Source organism: Rana temporaria, chromosome 1 (genome assembly GCF_905171775.1).
Source record: "Rana temporaria chromosome 1, aRanTem1.1, whole genome shotgun sequence".
NCBI lineage: Eukaryota > Metazoa > Chordata > Amphibia > Anura > Ranidae > Rana > Rana temporaria.
The window spans coordinates 311,472,606-311,496,776 of NC_053489.1; the positions used below are offsets into that span (position 1 = coordinate 311,472,606).

Sequence of the window (24,171 nt, forward strand, 5' to 3'; positions counted from 1 at the left end):
AAGAAAGAAGAACTTTTGTCATGTTCCTTTTGGTGGTCTGGTTACAGGAGAAATGTCAAAAGCTTTGTGGCCTAGTGTGTGACCTCTGCACGCAATAAGACACCCCACGCTTCTCCTTTGGGGTTAATCCAGCTGATCCTTGTTCCATCAAGACCATGGGGGTCATTTTCAGAGACAGGTCCGAAAAAAAGAAAATTTCCAGCGGAATTTGTTTGAACAAAAATGCCTTGTGGATGTCAGAGGAGAATGAGCATACTGGTTTGAGATGCTAGAAACCAATAGTAACCAAAATAACTCGTTACAACCAAGATATGCAGAATACCATCTCTGAATGCACAACACATTAAACATTGAAGCTGATGTGCTACAGCAGCAGGAGACCACACCGGGTGCCACTCCGGTCAGCGAAACTGAGGCTAAAATTTGCACAGGCTCGCCAAAATTGAATAGAAGATTGAAAAAACAGACTGGTCTGATGCGTCTCAAATTCAGCTGCAACATTCAGATGTTAGGGTCAGAATTTGACGTAAACATGAAAGCATGGAACCATCCTACCTTGTATCAACAGTCCAGGCTGGTGGTGGTATAATTGTGTGTTTTTTTTTTTTTTCTTGGCACACTTTGGACCCCTTACCACCAACTGAGCATTGTTTAAATGTCACAGCCTACCTGAGTATTGTTGCTGACCATGTCCATCACTTTATCTTCTGATGGCTACTTCCAGCAAGATAATGTCACAAAGCTCAAACTATTGGTCTCTTAAACAGGACAATGAGTTCACTATTCCAATGGCCTCCACAATCACTAGATCTCAATTCAATAGAGCATCTTTGGGATGTGGTGGAACGGGAGAGTCGCATTAAGGATGTGCAGTCGACAAATCTGCAGCAACTGCCTGACGATATGTCAATATGGACCAAAATCTGAGGAATGTTTCCAATAGCTTGTTGAATCTATGCCACAAAGAATTAAGACAGTTCTGAAGGCAAAACCAGGTCTAACCCAGTACTAGCAAGGTGTGCCCAAGATTGTGCAATTTCATTTACCAAAATTATGAAGTTACTGTGTGTTGGGAATACATAACTGTACGGTCCATAGTCTGGCCCCAGGTGCACTTTAAAGACCTGAGCTGATTACAGTGCAAAGCCTTCAATTTCAAATTTTTCGTTATGGGCAATGTAAAGTCAGTTTTCAGGTAGCACTTTCAGTATTACAATATAAAACTTATTGTTTTTTTAGCCAAAAGCTGCTTGAAGTTGTACTTTAATGTAGCTTGAAAATCTGAATTCTCTTGAGCCAAACCACTGGCTGTCAAACTGCGAGCTTACTTCTAATCTACAATTCAGTTACCACAAACCTATCTTTCTGCTTAGCATACTTTTTCATGGCTTTGCTTCTCCAGATGACTGAAGCAATGTGCTACCGTATTTGTATGCAAAAAATAAAACCAAAACTGAACAACTTTGTAAGTTTCAGACATTAATACTAGACAAAAAAAAAAAAAGATACAGAAATTGTTGTTAAAGTCAAAAACCTGGACCTACTTTAATGGTTTTTGTTTGAAGCCTTAGTCCATTCAGGGTATTGATCGCCTTCTCAGCATCCTTGGGGTCAATGTAGTTCACAAAACCATAACCCAAGCTTTGTCCTGATCAAACAGAAAAAATCATGGTTTAAAAAAAAAAAAAAAAAAAAAAATTCAGTATTGCCAAAAATACATGGTTTTGCCATTTTGATTATGCTGTATGCTTTACAGGCTTGTACATTACTTGTGGATATTTTGCAGGCAGAATAACATTTTCATTCATTTCAATATCAAGTTATTTGTCCAATTGAAGAACAACAAAAAAAAAGATAGCATTGCCTGTAAACACGTACAAGTATAGCCCATTCCACAAGTCATACTAGCAAAGTACTGCATGAGCTCCAGATGCAAAACATGTATAGTATCTCACAAAAGTGAGTACACTACACCCCTCACATTTTTGAAAATATTTTACTAGATCTTTTCATGCAACACTGAAGAAATTACACTTTGCTACAAAGTAGTGAGTGTACAGCTTGTAGAAACAGTGTAAATTTGCTGTCCTCGCAATATAACTCAACACATATCCATTAATGTCAAAACTGCTGCAACAAAAGTGAGTACACTCCTAAGTGAAAATGTCCAAACTGGCAATATTAGCCATTTTCCCTCCTCCGTGTCCTGTGACTCATTAGAATTACAAGGTCCCAGGTGTAAATGGGGAGCAGGTGTGTGAAATTTGGTCAAATATTCAATAAAGGAAAAAACACTAACGCAGCTGGTACAAACTATTTCCTATCTCAGCGCTATAGTGTTCAAATTTCCTCAAACACACACAGATACAATTATCAATATTTAACCAATTAATTTTCATATAATAAAATGTGCATCAGCAGCCGCTTATACATAAAACAATTTTCTCTCAATAGTATACAATATTAATACTGTCACAGCATCAACATAATTCATCACAAGCAGCGCGCGGCTCGGTACTCTCCATGTTCTGTGTGCATTGGCCATTAGTAGAGGTTTGCAAGCCTTCTGGATGTCTGCTTTTCCAGTAGGTCCTGTGAGGATGTACATGCTAAAGGTTCAGAACAAGAATATCTGATGATTCCTCGTAGTCACACCATACCCAGCACATATCAGCTTTACTGTGACAAGATTCAGTCCTGCTCTACAGTGATGTACAGACGCCTGCGTTCCAAAGAACTGAGGAAACCGGAAGTGGTGCATAGCGGCGTGCCAAGTCTGAAACAAACTACAGAACTATCTCGGATATCCTCAGTGATTGATAACACCGACAACAAGTTATATGATCAAATCAGGAACAAGGATTGTGGCAAGTTTCTAATGAGAACAAGTTTTTAATGATCATAGTAAATTCAATAAAAGGTTCAAAACGGAACTAGACTATGTGGAGTTTTGTCTTCTCATGTTACGGTTCCTGAGAACTTTCGCTTGAAACCCCGACTGAGGACACCACGAGGAAGCAGTTTTTTCGATATTTATTGAGGCCTGAAAACATCAGCGATCTGGGGAATTTTAACCTCAGAGGGGAGTGGGATGACCACCTGTGTCCATTTCTGACACTCTCTCATCACCATCTGCTACCCCTTTTGCGTGTCTCTTTTCATTCACTTATGTCAATGGACATTTGCAAGCCTAGTCTTTTTTTTTATACTGACAGTTATCACTCTCTCATACTGGTCACTGGAAGTTCAACATGGCACCTCATGGCAAAGAACTCAGAAGATCTGAAAAAATAGGATTTTTTTTACTCATCGGAAAATACTTTTCTTTCGTTCATGGACGGACACAGCCTTAATCTTGACAAAGTGGGATGTCCCAAAGCAGTGTCAAAAACGAGGGGTGGGAACAGCATAAACGAAACTTCACTCCAAAACAAAAACAGAGCTCCTCAACTGAGGAGCTGCAACTTAAACAGCCACCTGCAAAACTTTGCGGCCAAAAGAAGCATCCGAAGATGCACTCACATCAACTTTGTAAAGTTTAGTGAAGGTGTGAACGGACAACCAGGTCGCCGCCTTACACAACTGGGAAACCAACGCTTGATGTCAAAGCCAAGAGACACCTATTGCCCTGGTCGATTGCGCCGTAACAGGAAAGGGGGGCGCCCGACCCTCTTTGGCGTAAGCCTGAATTCATGATCTGTCGGATCCACCTCGAGATGGTGGCCAACGAGACAGTTAGGCCCTTCTAGGGACCAGCCAACAAAACAGTAAGTCTGACCTCCGGAACGGAGCCGTGGTAGATAAGTATACTCTCAGAGCTCGGACATCGTCCAAGGAATGCAACGCCGCCTCAGAGTGCGACGGACGAGGACACAAGGATGGAAGTACAATGTCTTCATTGAGATGGAAGACCGAAACGATCTTAGGTAGATAAAAAGGCTGCGGACGCAGCACCACCTTATACTTGTGGAAGATCAGATAAGGAGCCTTGCATGACAAGGCTGCCAGCTCAGAAGCCAGTCTAACTGACGCAACCGATCAGATCAGATTAGAGTCCCACGGAGGTAGTGGGGGACGAACCGAAGGGGCCACATGCCAACCCCCTGTACAAATGTTCTCACTAGAGAGTGTCACTGAAAAAGACAGTCAGGGCAGATATCTGCCCCTTAAATCGTACTTAAAGCAAGCTTTTGGAACACCCCGCGCTGTAAGAACAGCAGGACTCTGGAAACCAAGTCAGCGGATTCCACCTTATTTCCTCACAAAAGGCTATGTAGGCCTTCCAAATGCGATGGTAAATCTTCCTAGAGGCTAACTTCCTAGCCTTCCTCATAGTAGGAATCACAGAATCCGAAGGCCTTAGTCTCTTAGCACCTGGCTTTCAATAGCCATGCCATTAAAGCCAGCGACTGTAAAGCAGGATGAAGTATGGGATAGTGTGACAGCAGGTCCTCACAGTGGTAGATGCCAAGGGACGTCTGGTACTAGACAAACTAGGTCCGCGTACCAAAGACGTTGAGGCCAATCCGGAGCAATTAGGATCATTGGAATCCCCTCTGTCTCCACTCTGCGAAGCAGATGAGGAAGGAGCCTTAGAGGGGGGAAGGCATAGATTAGCCAGTGAAATAAATGATAGTGACTGCGCTGTGTAGGGGAAGGGAAAAGCAGATGCACAGGGAAGTGAATAGCAAAAACCCACCACTGAGTAATCACTAAACCAGTAAGGGTGGGAGGTGTATGAGTCAACAATGGTGAACAATAATAAAAACATAAATTAAATATTGGCATACACTATAATTAAATTAAATGGTGAACATCACAAACATGAGAAGCATGTAAATCCAAACAGCTTGGTAAATGTGAATGGTGCCAAAAAGTTCAAATATAACACAATCCAGGTGAAGTCCCAGAAGAGGGAAGATGTGGGACCATAATAGCGTAAAAAAGTCAAATAACACAAATAAAGTCTTAAGGTGCACTGTGAATGATGATAGAGGCCCAAGGAGGTATCCCGTGGTTGAAGAGCAGACTTCGGTGCGCACACCTCTAGTGGTGTAAAAGGCTCACCTCCAGGCCATAGCACGGACAGCCTAAAACCAATTAAACACTGTATATTCACAGGCTCAGCAGAGTAGAAGTGACATCAAAGTCTCCACAGCAAATGGTCATGTTGAAAGTGAAAGACAAGGGCAGAAATGGCATAATACTGTGACTGCAGGTATGAAAGATAATATATCACATGCATGTGCACTCACATGGAGGCCTATTATCTTTCATACCTGCAGTCACAGCATTATGCCATATCTGCCCTTGTCTTTCACTTTCAACATGACCATTTGCTGTGGAGACTTTGATGTCACTTCTACCCTGCTGAGCTGTTTGGATTTACCAAGCTGTTTGGATTTACATGCTTCATTTAATTTAATTATAGTGTATGCCAATATTTAATTTATGTTTATTATTGTTCACCATTGTTGACTCATACACCTCCCACCCTTACTGGTTTAGCGATTACTCAGTGGTGGGTTTTTGCTATTCACTTCCCTGTGCATCTGCTTTTCCCTTCCCCTACACAGCGCAGTCACTATCATTTATTTCATTCACACACTTCTGGCAAGGACCGGTTTCAGGTAACTGCAGCAGTGCCCCCCACCCCATAGTATTTAGCACAGATAGCGCGAGAGCCCTTTCAATTTATTGATTCAATAGATTAGCCAGTACTGACTCCACGGTGCCACCAACACATCTGTCGCGTCTGCCCATGGGTCTCTTGACCTGGCCACAAACCTCAATACCTTCCGATTTGAGTCGAGATGTCAGGAGATCTACGTCTAGCGTGCCCCATCTTTGGCAAAGGAGCTGAAACACATCCGGGTGCAGAGACAATTCTCCTTGGTCCAGCATCTGGCGACTCAGGTAGCCCGCCTGCCAGTTTTCCACGCCTGTAATGTATACGGCCGACAGGGCCGGTACGCTCCTTTCTTCAAACCTTAGGATGTGAGCGACCTTCATGCGGAAGTAGAATTGTTTGCCGGATTGTTGGGTTTGCGAAACCAGGGACGTCTCTGTCCCTGAGCAGGCGCTTTATCGGCCTAAGGTCTTACCTCCCACACTGGGCGGACGGAAAAAAAAATACTTGTGCGCGGTGAAGGGTCCTTGCCTATGGCGTGGCTCCTTCCCCCTTTTGGATTGTGGGAGCAGCATGCTCTTACCTCCTGTGGCATCTTTAATAATGTCAACCAGGGAAGCTCCAAAAAGTGTCGCCCTTAAAGGGCAAATCCATCAGGGCTTTCTTGGAAGATTGATTCGCAGACCAATTTTTTAACCAAAGCAGGCGGCGTAACACCAATGCATATCTTAAAGCTCTGGCCAGCAGAGGAATAGTGTCCAAGGCTGATTGGCAAACATATTTTAGGCCCTGTACCAGTTGGTAAGCTAGAGCTACCTCATCCGGAGAAGCTTGACGTGCTTTTAACCTATTGTGCAGCATCTTTGCTCATTCATTAAGTGTCTGAGACACCAGAGCCCCAACTATCGTTGGGCACACAGCCGAACCCACTACTGTGTACAGGTTGCGGGTGACCGCCTCAGCCTTCTTGTCTGCAGGGTCCTTGAAGGCAGGAGCCCCCTCCACTGGAATGGTGGTTAGCTTGTTTAGTCTGGACACAGGAGGGTCCACTATCGGGGGCGAGGTCCATCTTTTCAAGAAACTCTCTTCAAGAGGGTAACGCACCGCCAGATTTTTAGGGGCTGAAAAAACCTTCTGTGGTTTGTCCCACTCCTTGTATAAAAGTTTGTCTATAAGACACACAAGGGAACACCTTAGCAGTGCTGGTCACCTTACGGAAGCCAAAAGGGACCGGGGCTTTTGTTGCTTCTGCAGACCCCTCTATTTTTAGAGTATCTCGCACTGTGGTGATAAGGTCACTTGCCAGAGCCCTATTGCGTGCTGACCCAGAGTCTTCCTCACTGTCCGGCCGATCTCGATCCGCATTCTCAGATACCTCAGAGCCAGGGCCATAAGCTGTAGCTGGACCCGGCTCCGCATCCGAGTGGTCTCCAAAAGATGACAGGGGAGGGGACGCTTTCTAGCCCCCGTTTTCCCCTTGGAAACAAAGGCATCTAGGCTAAGAGAAAATGCGTCTGCTTTTGACGCCATGCTGACCCACGCGCGCCTGACATAGGGACTCCCAGGCAAAGTACAGTAACCCACTTTCCTAGCTGCGGCTGAGACGAGGACTCACCAAACTTGAACAGTACTATGACTGCCGTCCGCTACCTAGTAGAGCTGCTTCCTTGACAGCTATACAGTCTGACCAGTCTGCAGCGTGTCTCTGTAGGTTTGCGCTGTTTAAATGCTGTCTGATCAGTGAAAACATGGCAGCAGAGCGGCCGATAGAGGCCAAACAGCGCGGACCACAAAAACATGGCCGCCAAGCGTAGATAGAGCAAGGATCACAGAAAAAATGGCCAAGCAGCTGCTAGAGGCCAAACACAGCATGGACCACAAAAACATGGCCGCCGAGCGCAGATGGCCAAACACCGCCAGGATCACAAGAAAAATGCCCGCCGAGCGGCCTCTAGAGGCCAAACACAGCGCGGACCACAAAAACATGGCCGTCAGTGCAGATAGAAGCAAACAGCATGGATCACAGCAAAAATGGTCGCCGACAGCATGGAGCAGGGCACACAGGTAAGCAAATCTCTTTATGGCAGCTCATAACATATTTAGCGGACGTACATACACAGTTCCCCACAGGTGAAGCCCCCCCCAAGTGAACCCCCGCCCCAGCAGCCATCCTAGCTAAGGGAGCCTAGGGAGAAGGGAGGGGGAAGGGAGGATAGACCCCCTTACTCACATCTCCAGGAATGCCCAGCTCTGTCTCCCTGCCGAAGGGGATTACTACTTACCCTTCCTGCAGGATTGTGCTGGAAGCATCCCAGACAGACCCTCTTCCGCATGGTGACGAAGGTGAATATCGGCCGGCTGCTGTGACTCGGCCGGGCATGTCGTGGACAACCCAGCGCATAGCTATGCTCGATGGCCAAAACTGGGGAGACACGGATCTGGGATCCAGCCTGTCGCCCAGTCGGCGGTTGATCGAAGATCACAGGAACAAAGAAATAAATACATTTGAAATAAACCTCCAGGCCTATGGGCCCGAAGGGAGCCATGTCTTCTCCTTAGCTAGGCAGTAAAAACTGAGCTGCTTAGTGCAGGCTGAGGGGATATAGCCGGTAGGACCGCCCCCTGGGCCGGGCTGTTCAGCTTTGTTGTTAACACACCCACTTTGTCAAGAGTAAGGCTGTGTCCTTCCATAACAAAAATATATTGTTTCTCCACATAAAGATGGCCTAGGCTATAAGATAGCCAAGACCCTAAAACCGAGCTGAAGCACGGTGGCCAAGACCATACAGCAGTTTAACAGGACAGGTTCCACTCAGTACAGGCCTTGACCAAAGATGATGAGTGCAAACGCTCAGTGTCATATACAAAGATTGTCTTTGGGAAATGGACGTATTAGTGCTGCCAGCATTGCTGCAGAGGGTCAGCCTGTCAGTGCTCAGACCATACGCTGCATCAAATTGGTCTTCATGGCAGTCGTCCCAGAAGGAAGCCTCTTCTAAAGATGCACAACAAAGCCTGCAAATAGTTTGCTGAAGACAAGCAGACCAAGTGATTACTGGAACCATATCATGAGACAGATAAACGTATTTAGTTCAGATGGTGTCAAGCAAGTGTGGTGGCAACCAGGTGAGGAGTACAAAGACAAGTGTGTCTTGCCTACAGTCAAGCATAGTGGTGGAAGTGTCATGGTCTGAGGCTGCACGAGTGCTGCCTGCACTTGGGAGATGCAGTTCATTGAGGGAACCATGAATGCCAACATGTACTGTGACATACTGATACAGAGCATAATCCCCTCCCTTTAAAGACTGGGCCGCAGGGCAGTATTCCAACATGATAAAGACACCAAACACACCTCCAAGACGATCGCTGCCTTACTAAAGAAGGTGAGGGTAAAAGACGATGACCAAGTATGTCTCCAGACCTAAACCCTATTGAGCATCTGTGGGGCATTCTCAAATGGAAGGTGGAGGCGCACAAGGTCTCCAATATCCACCAGCTCAAATGGCCGCACACATGTCAAAATGGGTTAAGGCAGTGGCCACACAAAATATTGACACTTTGGGCCCAATTTGGACATTTTCACTTAGGGGTGTACTCACTTTTGTTGCCAGTGGTTTAGACAATAATGTGTGTGTTGAGTTATTTTGAGGGGACAGAAAATGTATACCTTTATATAGAGCTGCACGATTAATCGCGATTTCGATTCTCCCCGCCCGCGATCTCCCCGCGGGATGACCGGCGATTCTTCTGTTTTCACCGCTGGTTCCACGTAACCAGCGTGGAACGCAAAAGCCACCGATATCAAAACCGACGTCAGCAACCTGCAGTAGTTTGTATCCATGCGCCACCCAGTGGTTGCCGGCGGTACTGCTTGCGATGTATTCATCCTTCTCACAGTTCTGTACAACTGTGTGTATCCATGCGCCACCCAATGGTTGCTGGCAGTACTGCTTCTGATCTATAAAAAGAGACCAGTGATATGTCTATAATGTTAAAGACCATATAGCTCCTATGAAAAAAGCAGAATCAAAGTTTGATTCTGCTTTTTTCATAGGAGTTATATGAGCTTTAACATTATAGACATATCACTGGTCTCTTTTTTTATATATTCATATTTTTCAGATAAATCACAGGTTTATTTATTAATTTTTTTTTTTTTTTGGGGGGGGGGGGTTCTGGCATACATTTTTTGAGAATCGTGATCTTTAGTCTAAGCAAAAGAATCGCGATTCTCATTTTGACCAGAATCGTGCAGCCCTACCGTTATACAAGATGCACACTCACTGCTTTACATTGTAGCAATATGTCATTTCTTCAGTGTTGTCACATGAAAAGATATAATAAAATATTTACAAAAATGTGAGGGGTGTACTAACTTTTGTTAGATACTGCAGGTATTAAAGATTGATGTATTATAGTGCAAATGTTACTACAGTACAGATAATGGTCATCACTAAGGCTGTGCATTCACACTTTTTTCTTGAGCATTTTTGTCAAGCATTTTTGTTTATTTTTATAACTTCTGTTTAAGCAAGTTACTGGAGGGCAGGGGGAGTTCAATACACACATTTGCACTTGTGTTCTCCATGAAGTCTATTTGGGGCCAGAAACGCCTGAAGCTTGTAGCTCAAGGGAAGCCCATGTACTTTTTCAGGCGACCCTACACTCAGGTGTGAACTAGAGCTCCAAAATGTTTTGCACTTCTGGGGGGTCAAGACAAAAAATAGGATTTTTTGTACTCACCGTAAAATCCTTTTCTCTGAAGTCTTTTCTCTTATCGTCCATGGACGGACACAGCTCCTTAAATCTTGACAAGTGGGACGTCCCCAAGCAGTGGGAAATATATCAGTAAAACCAATTTTAACTTCACCCCAAAACAAGCAGAGCTCCTCAACGGAGGAGGTGCAACTTTAAACAGCCGCTGGCAAAACTAACGGCTGAAAAAAAAACATAAGATGCACTCACACCAACCATGTAAATTCTGGAAAAAGCGCGAACGGACGAGCAAGTCGCCGCTTCGCACACCGGTGAGACCGACGCATGATGTCGGGGAAAAAACCCAGGAAGCACCAATTGCCCTGGTCGAAAGTGCCGTGACCGGAAAGGGGAGCCTGCCCCTTAGGAGCATAGGCCTGTATGACGGCCTGCCTGATCCCCCGAGAAATGGTGGTCGACGAGACCGCCAGGCTTTTTTGTGGACCAGACGACACAAAAGAGTCAGAAGCGCCGAAACGGAGCCGTAGTAGGCTGGTATACCAGCAAAGCGCGTACCACGCCTAAAGTATGAAAGGTCGAAACCTCCTTCGGAAGAAGGGAAGGTCGCGGGCGCACCATCACCTAATCCTTATGGAGGATCAAGCATGGCGGCTTGCAAGACAAGACCGCCAACTCAGAAACCCCTCTAACAGAGGTAAAGGCCACTAAAGGGGCCACCTTCTGAGATAGTGTCAAGAGTAAATCTCTGTTTCCAAAAGGAAGGTTCCTGAAGAACCGAGAGCACCAGAGACAAAACTCATGGGGGAAGAGATGGGCCAAGAGGGGAAAGTATATGACAAACCCCCTGCACACAAAAAAAAGGGGACCCACCAGGGAACAGGCCGCAAAAAGGCCACTGAAAGAACACAGCCAAGGCTGAAATCTGCCCCCAAACGGTGCTTTAAGCAATTTTTAGATCCACTCCAAGCTTTAAAAACAGCAGGACCCTGGACACCAAAGTAAGTCAGTGGATGTCACTCCATCCCTTCGCATCAAGAGAGGTGCGACGGTAGATCCTCCGGAAGACTACAGTGCCCTTAGCATTGTTGAGATGACAGAGTCAGACAGACCCCGGTCACCTAAAGTCTGGCTTCCAATAACCATGTTGAGCAAGTCAGTGACTGTACAACAGGAGGTAGTATGGGACCTCGAGACAGAGGAACCTCCTGCCCTGGCAACCGACAGGGTACCTCCGCTACCAGGCGCCCGATATGGGCATATCAAGGATGCCAAGGTCAATCTGGAGCGATTAGAATCATCGTAAACCTCCTCAGCCTCCACTCTGTGGAGCGGCCGAGGAAGCAACAACTATGGAGAAACGGCAAAAAGTCACAAATACAGACCCCACAGGGCCACCAGCGCGACTGACGCGTCTGTACCAGATCACTAGACCTGGCCACCAACTTTGACAGCCTTGCAGGGGAGACGAGCAGCCAAGAGATCCATGCCCTGTGAGGCTCACCTCCTGCAAGGGAGCCGAAACACCCCAAGCACAAAGGACCAGTTGCCCTGGTCCAGCATCTGGCGAGTTCAGTAGTCCGCCTGCCAGTATACTTGATTGTAGACTGAAGCCACAAGGAGAAGCATAGCCTGGTCGCCTAAAATAGTAGGAAAATTAACAGTAGACAGCACCTGGTATTCCCAGGCGGTCTCCCACCAGGCACTAGCCAGGCCCGACCCTGGGTAGCTACCGAGACCAGACAGACACATTCAGGGAGGTGTGGCCGTAGGTCCACGCAAGTCCAGCGACTCAGGGGCGACAGCATCCCCCAGTTTTGTGAACCCCCCGGTTCACAACCTGTGAGCTGGCATCCGTCCTAAACACCGACCACTGGAAGGAAGAAACAACTTCCCGGACCGAAGAGTCGGGGATCTCTGTCACCAACTCAGAGACTGACTAGGTGGTGCACCAGAATCTGATGATTTCAGAGACAGGAGATTTTTACCACCTGGACAGTATTTCCCCCTGGAAAACCAGGGTGTGGATCTGGGCATACAGTACCGCCTTGAAGGAGGCTACCCACAGGCCCCGAACCAGCAGGCACCCGGAGAGAAGACCGATTGCGTGATGCCAATACCTTCACAGCAGACTGAAGAGTCTGCAATTTCTCCAGGGGAAGAAGGACCTTTGCCACCGAGGAGTCTGGATCAACACTAGATACTCCAACGCTGAGTCGGAACCTAGCATGCCCAGGATTTGAACCCTGGGTCGCACACATAGAGGGCAGGCTTGCTGCCACTGAGCTACACCTTCTGGCCTAAACGTTTAACACCCACCCGAATCTTCGTAGGGTCTGAATGGGAATAAAACCATCCACTAGGTCGGAGACGGAAGCTGCTCTCAGAAGAAAGTCATCCAAGTAGCCAATGAGGCAAAGCCTCGCTGTCCCAACAAAGTTAGGATAAGTGCGAGCTTCTAGCTGAAAACCAAATGGTGCTGATGCCAGATCAAAAGGGAGGGCCACAGGCCGACAGAGACCCTCTCTCATCACGAAGCACAGAAAAAAACACTGATATGCGCAAAACGGGACATGCATGTATGCGTCCCTGATGTCCGAGGACATCAGGACATCCCCCGGATGGAGCGCAGCTACCACCGAACAAATTGACTCCATGCGGAACTACCCGACGTTCAAAAGGTATTTAGGGCCTGAGGCCCATAGAAAACCCCCAAACTCTCATCCTGCAGGAAAGGTAAAATTACCCCGCAGCTTAGCAAATCCCACACTGCCCAAGGCAGACCGACGGGCCGGGAGAGGAAGACACGAGGAAAGAACTTTGTTCTGTGGATAGAAGGAAACCCTATCTAGTACTCCGAAGAGACCACCTCACAGACCCACTGGTCGGAGAGCAGGGAGGTTTCACTGAATTGTAAACCTGCAAGCCGCCCCTCCCACCTAGAGACAGGGAGGGAGGGCTACATACATTGGCAGGATTTGGGTGCCGGCGTGATCGGCTTACGTACCCAGGGACGGATTAGTCCCCCAGCTGGGCCTTTGACGGCCTGGGAGGGTTGCCCCTAAATAATACACACACACACACATAGTGTGTATGTATATTATGTAGGAGTATGCACACATGCCTTTGGAGGAAACCGGAGTACCCAGAGGAAACCCACGCAGACACAGGGAGCGACAATGCAAGCTCCAGGCAGATTGGTGTCAGTGTCCGGATTCGAACCAATGACTCTCTTGCTGCCAAGTAATGGAGTTCGCACTACAACACCGTGTGCATAAAACCATTCTGAAACAGAAGCCCTGGATAACAAGGGTGCAGCATTCAATGAAGCATCACAGACCTATATGAGGCCCTGGACCAGCTGGCCCGCTAGCCTAATAACCTCAGGAGAGAGTCGGTGCTCCTCCACTGTCTGGTGCAAAATGCTCACTCCGTGAGTTGTATACAGCACTAGGGGTCAGGACTACTCCAAGATGGCCGCCGAGCGTTAAGAACACGGCCACAGGAAAATGGCAGGAACAATGCAAGCTGCGCCATATCGCGGCTACGACAAAATGGGCGCCAATGGGAGTTTTCAATGTAATTGAAAGAAACTCCCAAAAAATTGCGCCAGCGCCACTGAGACCCCAGAGTAGTGGCCACAATAGGTCGCAAGCCAGACCCCAGCATGGTAAACATGGAACGGGTCAGTACTTCGGATCTTCTATCAGTCAGATCCATAGAAGCGGGGGTTCCCGCCCGGCGGTGAGGGACTACAAAAGCCCACAGTGGCTTTTCTCATTCCGCATCTCAGAAATGATCAAAGAAGGGCACAGAAGGAAAAAACCTACACAGCGGTCTGATTTGTGTGATCCAAAAAAAGACAGATCCCTTGGCGGAAACCCAGCTGCACTGAGAGTCCCTTGCAGCAGTAAAAGGCGCACCCATAAATGCCTTATTCTGCTTTTTTTTGGTTTTATAACTAGGTACCTGGTCCATGGCTTCATAACAGAGCATTCCCCAAGGGATAACGGGGGAAGGGGGCACTCTTACCGCCCGCCCGCAGTCCACCCCCACCCTGGCACAAACGTGTCCAGGACTAACAATAAAAAATCCGTGGGAATCCCAGGTGCTAACACCTGCTGCCACCACCAGCATGTTGGGAAGGACCAGATACTGACTACAATATTTACATAGTGTGTACTATAATATGCACACCTGTCCATACAAATAAACTAAAGCTCCTAGAGCCCTATTCAGGGCCTCTCACCCACTTGCTGCGCTGACCAGGAGTAACCAGGGGACTCACCTCAGGAGGAGACTGCCCAGCACTGCCGTCCGCTCCCGGGACACAGCGTGTGAGAGGAAAAAGAAGTGAGGTAACTGTGCAACATCTGCAGGGACCTGTGTTTAAACAGGAAAAGCCACCTAGGGCTTTTTTATTTAAGGATAAGACACAGATACAGAATAAAAAGCAAAACCGTTACAGGTGTCACCAGTCAGCATCTAACCACTCGCTGAAGTATAATCAAACATCTGTGCTCATCACAGGGCTTTTTCCTCACAGGAAAGCCCAATACAAAAAAGAAAAAACACAGGCCAGATAACACAGTCCCCTTAGGAAGGACCCCCTGACAGCGGCAATGTTAGCATTGCAGCAAGGTAAAAGGAGCAGGGAAGGGAGAAGGACCCCCGAACCCCAGGAATGCCCAGCCATACCAACCCACCGAAGCAGGAGGGACTGTACTTATCCGTCCAAGCGAGGACTCGCTGACGCATTCCTGACAGAACTACAACCAAAACGGAGGTAGCTGTCGGCCCGGTCCACTGCGAGTGAGACAACACCACAGCCCAGTCATATGTGGACTTCCGAGCAAAGCTCACCGGCCACCCCAGGAGTCATGAGGTATGGCGTGGCAGACCCAGCCTCTTTGCAAAGGTGTGCCCACACTTGCTGGTCGGACTGAGTAGATAAGGATCTTTATTATCCAGCCTGTGTCTCAGCCGACAGTTGAAAAAAGATTCTTCAAGAAAAAAGTAAAACATTTCTCCTCAGGGCGCTGGGCCCAAAGGGAGCCATACGTCCTTCTCCTTGCTAGGCAGAACGAAACTGAGGCTGCATGCTACAGTGAGGGGGGTTATGTCTGGAGAGACCGCCCCCTGGGCGGGGCTGTTCAACTCTGTTAATGTAACATGTATTTAACTATTTAACATGTTTTTGCCTAGTCCTCTCCTGTAAACAGGGAACATAACCCACTTGACAAGATTTAAAGAGCTGTGTCTGTCCATGGACGATAAGAGAAAAAATATTTTTATAATCAGTTAAATATGAAACGGTTGCACACTGCACAATTTTCTATTCAGCCAACAGGGGGGATCACATCACCTCTTCACATCTGTGCTCTGAGAGAAACCAAGAATATATACCAGTCCCATTGCTCAGGCCACCAATCTTTGCAGCTTTGAGATAGGCTTGTTTAACCACTTCAGTACTAGCCTGTACTACTCACTTATTCCCAAGCCATTCTTCAGTGCTGTGATAATTGGACTGAAAATTACTCTGTCAATTTTCTAATTTATTGAACCCATGGGTGATGAGCAGTATCACATCCCAAACAGAACTGTTCTAACAAAGGGAGACTTTAAAGATCCTACCATTCAAATGGACAAGTGAAAAAATATATATATATATTTTTTTTATTTTATTTATTCAATAAGTATAATATTAACCACTTCCCGACCGCCGCATGTAGATAGATATACGTCGGCAGAATGGCACGGACAGGCACATCAACGTACCTGTACGTGCCTGCCTAGACGTGGGTCCGATCGGGGGACCCCCCCGCTACACGCGGCGGTCGGGACGACGGCGCGGCTATTTGTTTATAGCCGCTCCGTCGCGATCGCTCCCCGGAGCTGAAGAATGGGGAGAGCCGTATGTAAACACGGCTTCCCCGTGCTTCCCTATGGCGCTGCATCGATCGAGTGATCCCCTTTATAGGGGAGACTCGATCGATGACGATATTCCTACCTGTGGTTAACTCCCAAACTGCAACTGTCATTTTCACAATAAAGAATGCAATTTAAATGCATTTTTTGCTGTGAAAATGACAATGGTCCCAAAAATGTGTCCGCCATAATGTCACAGTCACGAAAAAAATCACTGATCGCCGCCATTAGTAGTAAAAAATGTTTTTAATAAAAATGCAATAAAACTATCCCCTATTTTGTAAATTTTGCGCAAACCAATCGATAAACGCTTATTGCGATTTTTTTTACCAAAAATAGGTAGAAGAATACGTATCGGCCTAAACTGAGGAAAAAAAATAATTTTATATATGTTTTTGGGGATATGTATTATAGCAAAAAGTAAAAAATATTGCATTTTTTTCAAAATTGTCGCTCTATTTTTGTTTATAGCGCAAAAAATAAAAACCACAGAGGTGATCAAATACCACCAAAAGAAAGCTCTATTTGTGGGGGAAAAAAGGACGGCAATTTTGTTTGGGAGCCACGTCGCACGACCACGCAATTGTCTGTTAAAGCGACGCAGTCCCGAACTGTAAAAACACCTTGGGTCTTTAGGCAGCATATTGGTCCGGGGCTTAAGTGGTTAAAACAAATATAATCACTTCAGATACAGGCTATGGTATTTGTAGAATAAAAAAAAAAACAACCTTCAATTTGTTCACCCCTATTGCACTAGAAAATATAATTATAGTAGGGTTGCAAGGACACCAAAACGTATCCTAGTAGTGTCAGTGTAACTATCTTACAAATCAAATTTATAGGGGTGATTTTATCAGAGGTCTTCTTTCCTTATATATAAACCATAACGTGGTAACTGATACTTATTGAATAAAAATAATTTTTTGAATTGTCAGCTTGAAATGCAGTATCTTTAAAAGTACCCCCTTTTAAATAAGTTGGTGCAACACTGCACCCAAATGAATTATATAAACATTTTTAAGACAGATAAAACTATTTTGGTAGCCAAAATGTATCCACTGAACTATTTACCATATAACAAAAAAAATTGGGGGAAAAAAATTAAAACAAAAATCCAAGCACTGTATGAAAGTCTCCAAAATGACTCCTTTTTAGAAAGTAGACACTCCAAGGTAATCAATTTTTTTGCCATGGAACATGTTGGTATTGAAGGGGTTAAACATGGAGATTTTGTAATGCTGCACTAGATGCAATACATTTACAGGCTATTTAAAAAGTGCTGTAGTTAATGTACAGGTCACATACAGTAGAACCATGGAGATGAAGAGATTATTGTACAAATGTGCAGGAGTAGGGAGGTGAAGGGGTAATCTAAAGTCTCTTACACACTAAGAACATCAGAATTTTCGTATAATGCGTAGACATCTTTCAAAAGCCGATGAATTTTTGTACGAAAATTCCCGAAGGGAGGAACCCCTAAAATGTTCTTGTATGGAACAGAACTATTTTAGTTTTAATGTGTACCGTTTTTGTATAAGAAAAATCAGAAAAGAGACTGTGCATGATCAGAAACAAAAAAGCCTTTGTCGTACAAAATATTTGTAAGAATTTTCGCACAAATTTTCTTTTATCGGTCCCGATTTGCTGTGAAACAGGGAGAAAAATCAGGCGAACGTTTGCCTGATTTTCTTATAGTGTGTACCCCATTTACAGCTCAAAGCAGAGAAAGGTAGAAGTGGCAATATCCTGGACGGGGGTTAAAGAGCTTAAAACTATCCCACAACCTTGGAATCCACAATACTCTGATCTAGAGGATGTGTTTCTTCCAAGAGGAACTAATGAATCATCCAGTAAGGAGGGTCAAGCTCTATGCAATACACTGTTTACATTTTGTGATGGCTGCATTTTGTTGTCAGCACTGTACAGCGCCCAAACTGGAAACCGAGCTGCCTGATAGCACAGGTCACAGGTATTACCCACTGAACCATTTTTTTTGGTTGTTGCAGATGTTTAAGTACGCATTATCTAAAAGCCACAATTAGAGAATAAAATGGTCACATGACATCAGCGTTAAATTTTATCAAACACAAATTTAAAAGGTTTAATAAAAACAGAAAAACAAGGCCATATGCATACCAAATAACCTAAAAATGCTAGAACAGGGAAAAAAAACAAAACCATAAAAACATGTTTTGCTGTGTTTTTGTCACGTTTATGTGCATATTTGAGGGTTAGCTTTTACAAAATACCACACACACAACTTTATTAGGTACAACTGCTTAATTTCTTGGTAACAAAAATTGATAAATCAGCCAAATCACATGGCAGCGACTTATTGCATTTAGGCATCTAAACGTGGTTAAAAATACTTGCAAAGTTCAAATAAGCATCATAATGGGGAAAAGGGGGATTTAAGGTACTTTGAACATGGCATGGTTGTGGATGCGCGTGCTAGTCTAAGTATTTTAAAAACTGCTAATCTACTTTTTTTTTTCACATACAACCATCTCTAGGGTTTAAAGAGCATGGTCCAAAAAAAAGTGTAAATATGCCAGTTGTGTGGAGAGAAATGCCTTGTTGATGTCAGAGGAGAACGGGTAGACCGATTTGAGATGATAGGAAGGCAACAGTAACTCAAATAACCACTTGTTACAACTAAGGTATGCAAAATAAAATCTTTGAATGCACAACACATCAAACCTTGAAGCAGATGGGCTTGGCTGCCAGCTAAGAACAGGAAATGGGGACTACAATTCGCACAGACTTGCCAAAATTGGACAATAGAAGATTGGAAAAACGTTACCTGGTCTGACAAGTCTCGATTTCTGCTGCAACATTCAGGTGGTAGGGTTAGAATTTGGCATAAACATGAAATCATGGATCAACCTTGCCTTGCATTGCATTCACGGTTCTGTCTGGTGGTGGTTTATTGGTGTGGGGGATATTTTCTTGGCACACTTTGGCCCGCTTAGCAACAATTGAGCATCGCTAAAATGTCACAGCCTATTTGAGTATTGTTGCCGACTATGTCCATCCCTTTATGGCTAGTTTACTCATCTTCTGATGGCTACTTCCAGCAACTTAATGCACCATATCACAAAGCTCAAAACCTCTCAAACTGGTTTCTTGAACATGACAAAGAGTTCACTGTACTCCTCTGGCCTCCACAGTCACCAGATCTCAATCCAATACAGCACATTTGAAATGTGGTGGAACAGGAGATTGGCATCATGGATGTGCAGCTGACAAATCTGCAACTGAGTGATGCAAGTATATTAATATGGACCAAAACAAATTATGGCAGTTCTGTGCTGTCAGGGAAGAGGAGCTATATCATTAGTTCCTACTAAGTAGGAAAAACAATACGTCTCCTCCCCTAGTCAATCCTATCCCCCCACTAGAACACAATGAGGGAACACACAATTAACCCCTTGATCGCCACCTAGTGTTAACCCCTTCTCTAAATGACATTTACACAGTATTCAGTGCATATTTATGGCGCCGATCGCTGAATAAATGCCAATGGTCCCAAAAAAAAAAAATTCAAAAGTGTCCGATCTGTCCATCGCAATACCGCAAACCACCGTCATTACTAGTGTAAAAAAAGAAAAAGGAAAAAAGAAGAAAATAGATCTTTCCCATAGTTTGTAGACACCAACTTTTTTAAACCAATCAATATACGCTGAATTTTTTTACCAAAAATATGTAAAACATATTGGCTTAACCACTTAAGCCCCGGACCAATATGCTGGCTAAAGACCCAAGGTGTTTTTACAGTTCGGGACTGCGTCGCTTTAACAGACAATTGTGCGGTCGTGCGACGTGGCTCCCAAACAAAATTGGCGTCCTTTTTTCCCCACAAATAGAGCTTTCTTTTGGTGGTATTTGATCACATCTGCGGTTTTTAGTTTTTGCGCTATAAACAAAAATAAAGCGACAATTTTGAAAAATGCAATATTTCTTACTTTTTGCTATAATAAATATCCCCCAAAACATATATAATTTTTTTTTTCCTCAGTTTAGGCCGATACATATTCTTCTACCTATTTTTGGTAAAAAAAAAATCGCAATAATCGTTTATCGGTTGGTTTGCGCAAAATTTATAGCGTTTACAAAATAGGGGATAGTTTTATTGCATTTTATTTTTTTTACTACTAATGGCGGCGATCAGCGATTTTTTTCGTGACTGCGACATTATGGCGGACACTTCGGACAATTTTGACACATTTTTGGGACCATTGTCATTTTCACAGCAAAAAATGCATTTAAATTGCATTCTTTATTGTGAAAATGACAGTTGCAGTTTGGGAGTTAACCACAGGTGGCGCTGTAGGAGTTGGTGTTCACTGTGTGAGTGTTTACAACTGTAGGGGGGTGTGGCTGTAGGTGTGACGTCATCGATCGTGTCTCCCCTATAAAGGGGATGACGCGATCGATACGCCGCCACAGTGAAGCACGGGGAAGCCGTGTTCACACACGGCTCTCCCCGTTCTTCAGCTCCGGGGACCGATCGCCGCACTCGAGCGGCGATCGGGTCCCCGGGACCCGCGGTCCCGGAGCTTCGGACCGGGTCACGGGGGCGTGCCGCGGGCGCACGCCCGCGACCCACGGCTGGGTACAAGTACAGGACGTATATATACGTGCTTGTGCCCAGCCGTGCCATTCTGCCGACGTATATGTGCAGGAGGCGGTCCTTAAGTGGTTAAACTATTGCAGATTTTTTTGGCAGGGGCAATATTTATTATAGCAAAAAGTAAATATTTTTTTTCTCAAAATTTGCTTTTTTTGTTTAAAGAGCAAAAAATAAAAACTGCAGAGGTGATCAAACACCACCAAAAGAATGCTCTATTTCTAAAAAAGGATGCAAATTTTGCTTGGGTACAGCGTCGAACAACTGCACAATTATCTGTTAAAGTGACGCAGTGCCAAATTGTAAAAAGTGCTCTGTCAGGAAGGGGGTAAAACGTTCCGGAGCTGAAGTGGTTAAACACATTTACAGCCAGAGTATTTAAAAATCGTAGTCTACCATCCGCTGTTGATAAACAGCACTGGTAGACAACTTAGTTGTGCACTCCAGAAATCTGGGCCTTTATGGAAGAGTGGCAAAAAACAAAGCCAGAGCTACAATAGAATGGTTTAGATCAAACCATATTCATGTGTTAGAATGGCCCAAAGTCCAGACCTAAATCCAATTGAGAATCTGTGGCAAGACTTTAAAATTGCTGTTCACCGATGCTCTCCATCTAATTTGACAGAACTTGACCTATTTTGCAAAGAATAGGCAAAATGATTTCTAGACCCAAAGCTGATAGAGACATACCCAAAAAGACTTGCAGCGAAAGGTGATTCTACAAAGTATTAACTCAGGGGGTCTGAATACAAATACACGCCACACTATCATTTTCCTTTCACCTCACAATCACGTGCCACTTTGTGTTTATAACATAAAATCCTAATAAAATACATTTAACCACTTAAGGACTGCCTCCTGTAAATATACGTCAGCAGAATGGCACGGCTGGGCAGAAGTACGTAAGGGTACGTCCTGTACATCTACCCAGCCGTGGGTCGCGGGCGCACGCCCGCGACCCAGTCTGAAGCTCCGGGACCCGATTGCTGCTGGGGTCCCGCGATTGGTCCCTGGAGCTTAAGAACGGGGAGAGCCGCGTGTAAACACGGCTTCCCCGTGGTTCACTGTGGCGGCTGCATCGATTGCGTCTCCCTATAAAGGGGATGACACAATCGATGACGTCACTCATACAGCCACACCCCCCTACAGTTGGTGAAACATAACTCCTTCAGCGCCCCCTGTGGTTAACTCCCAAACTGCAACTGTCAATTCCACAATAAACAATGCATTTTAAAAGCATTTTTTGCTGTGAAAATGACAATGGTCCCAAAAATGTTTCAAAATTGTCCGAAGTGTCCGCCATAATGTCGCAGTCATGAAAAAAAATCGCTGATCGCCGCCATTAGTAGTAAAAAAAAAAAAATTCATAAAAATGCAATAAAAATATCCCCTATTTTGTAAACGCTATACATTTTGCGCAAACCAACCGATAAACGCTTATTGCGATTTTTTTTTACCAAAAATATGTAGAAGAATACGTATCGGCCTAAACTGAGGAAAAAAACATTTTTTTTATATATTTTTGGGGGGATATGTATTATAGCAAAAAGTAAAAAATTTTGAATTTTTTTCAAAATTGTCGCTCTATTTTTGTTTATAGCGCAAAAAATAAAAACCGCAGAGGTGATCAAATACCACCCAAAGAAAGCTCTATTTGTGGGGAAAAAAGGACACCAATTTTGTTTGGGAGCCACGTCGCACGACCGCGCAATTGTCAGTTAAAGGCGACGCAGTGCCAAATCGCAAAAAGGGGCCTGGTCCTTTACCTGCATTTTGGTCCGGGGCTTAAGTGGTTAAGTTCGTTACAACTTAACAAAATGTGGAAGATTTCAAGGGGTATGAAGACTTTTTCAAGGCACTGTACAGAGGCGGAGACCTAAAAGTGCAAGTGAAACTGCAGCAGAGAAAAATCTGGCATCCCTCCCCTGCTGGACAGTGGTGTGGAGCAGAACCATATATTTTTTTAAATGGATGGACAGAAAACTCACTGCAAAGGAAGCTTGGCCTGAAATGCAAGCCATTCAAGCATGACGCAGAATTAGAGGGAATTACAGATTTCACAATGCCTTGTCATTTAGGATCTAGTGTTCACTAGCCAAGCCAGTGATGGTAAGGGCAAGGTAGAAAATCGTCCCCAGGACAAAAGTTCCTCTTACTGAGGAAGCCGTCAGAGGACAACTATGACCAGTAGGGCTGTGCATCTTCATCGGTCTCACGATTCGATGCGATTACGATTATCAAGTCCACGATTCGATTCCACGATGCATCAGGATTGCAGCGCAATACCTACAGAGAGTAATGGAAATATGGAGTTCAAAGTGAGCCTCGCTATTACCTGGAGGGATTGGCATTAAGGTGGTTAAAACGGGTCTCGACAAATCCCAGGCGCCAGGTCGCCATTGCGACTAGAAATTTCACCCTGGGCTTGATCAGTGACAGGTGCTTCTGCTAAAGGGCGGGTTGCGGGGTCGTGGCCAGGAACGTGATTAGCAGTGGCAGCAGGGATGGAGCAGGAAGAGAGCAGCACAGCAGCGGCTGACACGATGGGAGGAAAACCAGAGTAAAACTGATTGAGGAAAAATTGCTGGGGAGGAAATACGCTGAAGCAGATGTCTGAGGTAGGCGGCCGCCTTTGAAAACACGTGCAATGTGTTTACAATCGTTATGTGCTTTACGCGGGAAGCGGTTTTCTCTGTCCAACTGAGCGGCAATAGGTTGCAACTTCCTCTCGGCCAACTCCCGGCATGTGTCCCACAGTGTGTATCAGGCAACTCGGCGCTCTGGTAGACAGTGTGCAGGCAGCGGGAAGCCGACGTCATCCGAAGTGGCCGTCCTCCCGGTGTGTACGGTTAGAGTGTAGCAGACATGTACCGTGGGTAGACCGGCTGTGTTCCGCGCTTGGCGGCCGCTTCATTCAGGTGAGCACGGAGTGAATATGGCGACCTTGTGCTGACTGCCGTACCCCGGGTGACCTCTGCGTTATGTCCCCAAAGCTTCCCACTGCCTGCACGTCTGCCAGACCGCCGAGCTGCCTGATACACACTGCATGCTGCGGGACACATGCCGGGAGTTTGCTGAGAGGGAGCCCCCCCAAGGCTTAAGTACTGCCATCCGAGCAACATATATGGCATTACAAGTCCCAGCAAGCACTGCCAACCCAGTGTTATCTATGGAACTACAAGTCCCAGCAAGCACTGCCATCCTAGCAACATATATGGCATTACAAGTCCCAGCATGCACTGCTACCCTAGTGTTCTCCATGGAACTACAA

General features: G+C 45.4%; 1 protein-coding gene across 14 annotated transcripts in view; it reads right to left on the reverse strand.

Annotated features, from left to right (window-relative positions):
* ELAVL2 (ELAV like RNA binding protein 2) overlaps positions 1-24,171 on the reverse strand; it is a 321,877-nt gene that overhangs the window by 148,005 nt on the left and 149,701 nt on the right. For all 14 annotated transcript variants that reach the window (XM_040358837.1, XM_040358789.1, XM_040358764.1 and 11 more), the window contains one exon: positions 1,545-1,648. In XM_040358837.1, coding sequence (XP_040214771.1) covers positions 1,545-1,648 — 104 coding nt within the window. The remainder of the gene's footprint in view (positions 1-1,544; positions 1,649-24,171) is intronic.